Source organism: Sander lucioperca, chromosome 12 (genome assembly GCF_008315115.2).
Source record: "Sander lucioperca isolate FBNREF2018 chromosome 12, SLUC_FBN_1.2, whole genome shotgun sequence".
Lineage (NCBI taxonomy): Eukaryota > Metazoa > Chordata > Actinopteri > Perciformes > Percidae > Sander > Sander lucioperca.
The window spans coordinates 19,020,989-19,023,488 of NC_050184.1; the positions used below are offsets into that span (position 1 = coordinate 19,020,989).

The window sequence follows — 2,500 nt, forward strand, 5'->3', positions numbered from 1 at the left end:
CACTAAGGTCTATATAAAGAGACTTCAGATACAGTATTAGAGGACCACTAAGGTCTATATAAAAGAGACTTCAGATACAGTATTAGAGGACCACTAAGGTCTATATAAAAGAGACTTCAGATACAGTATTAGGGGACCACTAAGGTCTATATAAAAGAGACTTCAGATACAGTATTAGAGGACCACTAAGGTCTATATAAAAGCATCCACAAAGCAGCATGTCATAGGACCTTTAATGCAAATTAAGTGATATTGAATGAAACATGCCTTATGGAAACATTTTATGGTTGCAACCCACCATAAAAGGAAGAAGTTTTAGGTAATTTCTGCCACATATTTCAGCTTTCTTTGCAGACATGGCAAAGACAGATATAAGTGGACAAAAGAGGAGACAAGACTTTTTTTATTTAATTTACAAGTGAAATATAACAGTTATTTTAGATAGCAAAAATCTAAGAAATTCGAGGCGACAAAAAACAAGTACAAAATTTGACAAAAATTATTATAATAATATAATAATAATACAAAAAATGACAAAAAAGGGACAAAATTTTTTTTATTAAATCGACAAAAATGTTGAGAACAGTGTAGAAAAAGAACAACAAAATGTTGAAATTTCGACACAGAAAAACCCAAAGTTGCACAGTCGATGGGAAGACAACACAAGGGTTAACTAAAAGTTCCTTTGTTTTCTTACATTTTGTGTTTCTTATAGACAGTCCTTCCAGAAAAAGAGTTTTTTTGTGATTGTTTTGGGCAAAAATCCTTGATTATGCGTCACGTTTTCTTAAAAAATGTGATGGACTATGCGGGATATTTATGCAATTTTATGTGATGAAATTGCGGGAACTTGCAAAAACTGTGGTTTCATCGTGGCTTCATCGCGGGGTTTGCAGCTTTTCGATGATGTTCACGTCACGTAATTACGTCGCTTCATAACGTTCCCGTGGCAACAGGGGAAAATGGCTGCTCTTGTGTGAAGTAAACGCAACATTTTTCAACTTTCTGCTAAGATATATGTGACTTTTTTGCAACAAAATCATGCAAGCCCCCCATATTTTGCGCGGAAATCGACAATTTATGTGGCGAAAGTGCGGCGTATTTGAAAAAATGCGGACTTTGGCTGATTATGCATTGAATTATGCAATCGCATAATCGCGTTTTTCTGGAGGGACTGTATAGAACATGTCTTTATGTTTAATTGTTCAAAGTAGGGCTGCAGCTAATGATGATGTTAATTATCGAACTGAACTGGTCTCTCCTTCTCGTGTAGGAGTCTGTCCAACATCTCTCAGCTCATCTATCAGACCTCCAACCCCGTCGACACGCAGTACGTGGCCGCCAACGACCCCCGAGTCTCCACCGTGGCCGTGGTGATAACCACGGAGAACAAGCAGGAAGGTGGCGGGGCCGGCGGCGTCCTGCGTCTGATGCTGGTCGGCCGAGGCTACACCAGCAAAGGTCCCGGCGACATCCCACCAATCACGACGCGGCGTCTGTCCCCCGTGGTCCCGCCTCGCCGGGCGTTCTCTCAGGAGGAGGAGCTGGGCAAACTCGTCGTAGGGAGTTACTCTGAGTACAACAACCACTTTGTGAAGGCCGTCGCCCATGGCAACCACGTCTACTTCCTGTTCTCTCGGCGGGACATGTGGCACAAGAAGGAGTACCGGACGTACGCGTCGCGGCTCTGCACCGCCGACCGCAGCTTCTACTCGTACGTGGAGGTGCCGCTGCTGTGCGGCAACGGCTACAACCTGGCTCAGGGAGCGTGGCTCGGGAACCACTCGGGCGAGCCCGCCCTGTTCGTTGTCATGGCGACGGGGCAAGCGTCCACGCCCGTGGCGACCGGGCGCTCCGCGCTGTGTGTTTACGGGATGGCAGAGCTGGACGCCATGCTGCGGAGAGCGCAGGAAGTGTGTTACACAGAGGGAGGGCGAGGCAGCAGCGGGCAGGAAGAGGCCTACATCGAATACGCCGTGTCATCGAAATGTCTGAAACTACCACAGGTAAACACACAGCATGCACTGGGAGGGAGGGCGGGGCTTCAGGGGGTCTAAATGTAGCCCAAAATAATATGGATTGATTGATTTAAAGGTATTTTAACCTTCCTGTTGTCCTCGGGTTGAATTTGACCTTTTTAAAAAAAAGTTTGGTAACAACTGCGGTTTCATCGTGGCTTCATCGCGGGGTTTGCAGATGTTCGATGATGTTTACGTCACTTCATAACGTCACTTCATAACGTCACTTCATAACGTCACTTCATAACGTCACTTCATAACGTCACTTCATGACGTCACTTCACTTCACGACGTCACTTCATAACGTCACTTCACGACGTCACTTCATAACGTCACTTCACGACGTCACTTCACGACGTCACTTCACGACGTCACTTCACGACGTCACTTCACGACTTCACTTCACGACGTCACTTCACGACTTCACTTCACGACGTCACTTCACGACTTCACTTCACGACGTCACTTCACGACTTCACTTC

At 45.5% G+C, this 2,500-nt stretch overlaps 1 protein-coding gene across 2 annotated transcripts in view; it reads left to right on the forward strand.

The window, feature by feature from the left end:
• plxnb3 (plexin B3) overlaps positions 1–2,500 on the forward strand; it is a 135,583-nt gene that overhangs the window by 83,812 nt on the left and 49,271 nt on the right. For both annotated transcript variants that reach the window (XM_031293098.2, XM_031293099.2), the window contains one exon: positions 1,274–2,006. In XM_031293098.2, coding sequence (XP_031148958.1) covers positions 1,274–2,006 — 733 coding nt within the window. The remainder of the gene's footprint in view (positions 1–1,273; positions 2,007–2,500) is intronic.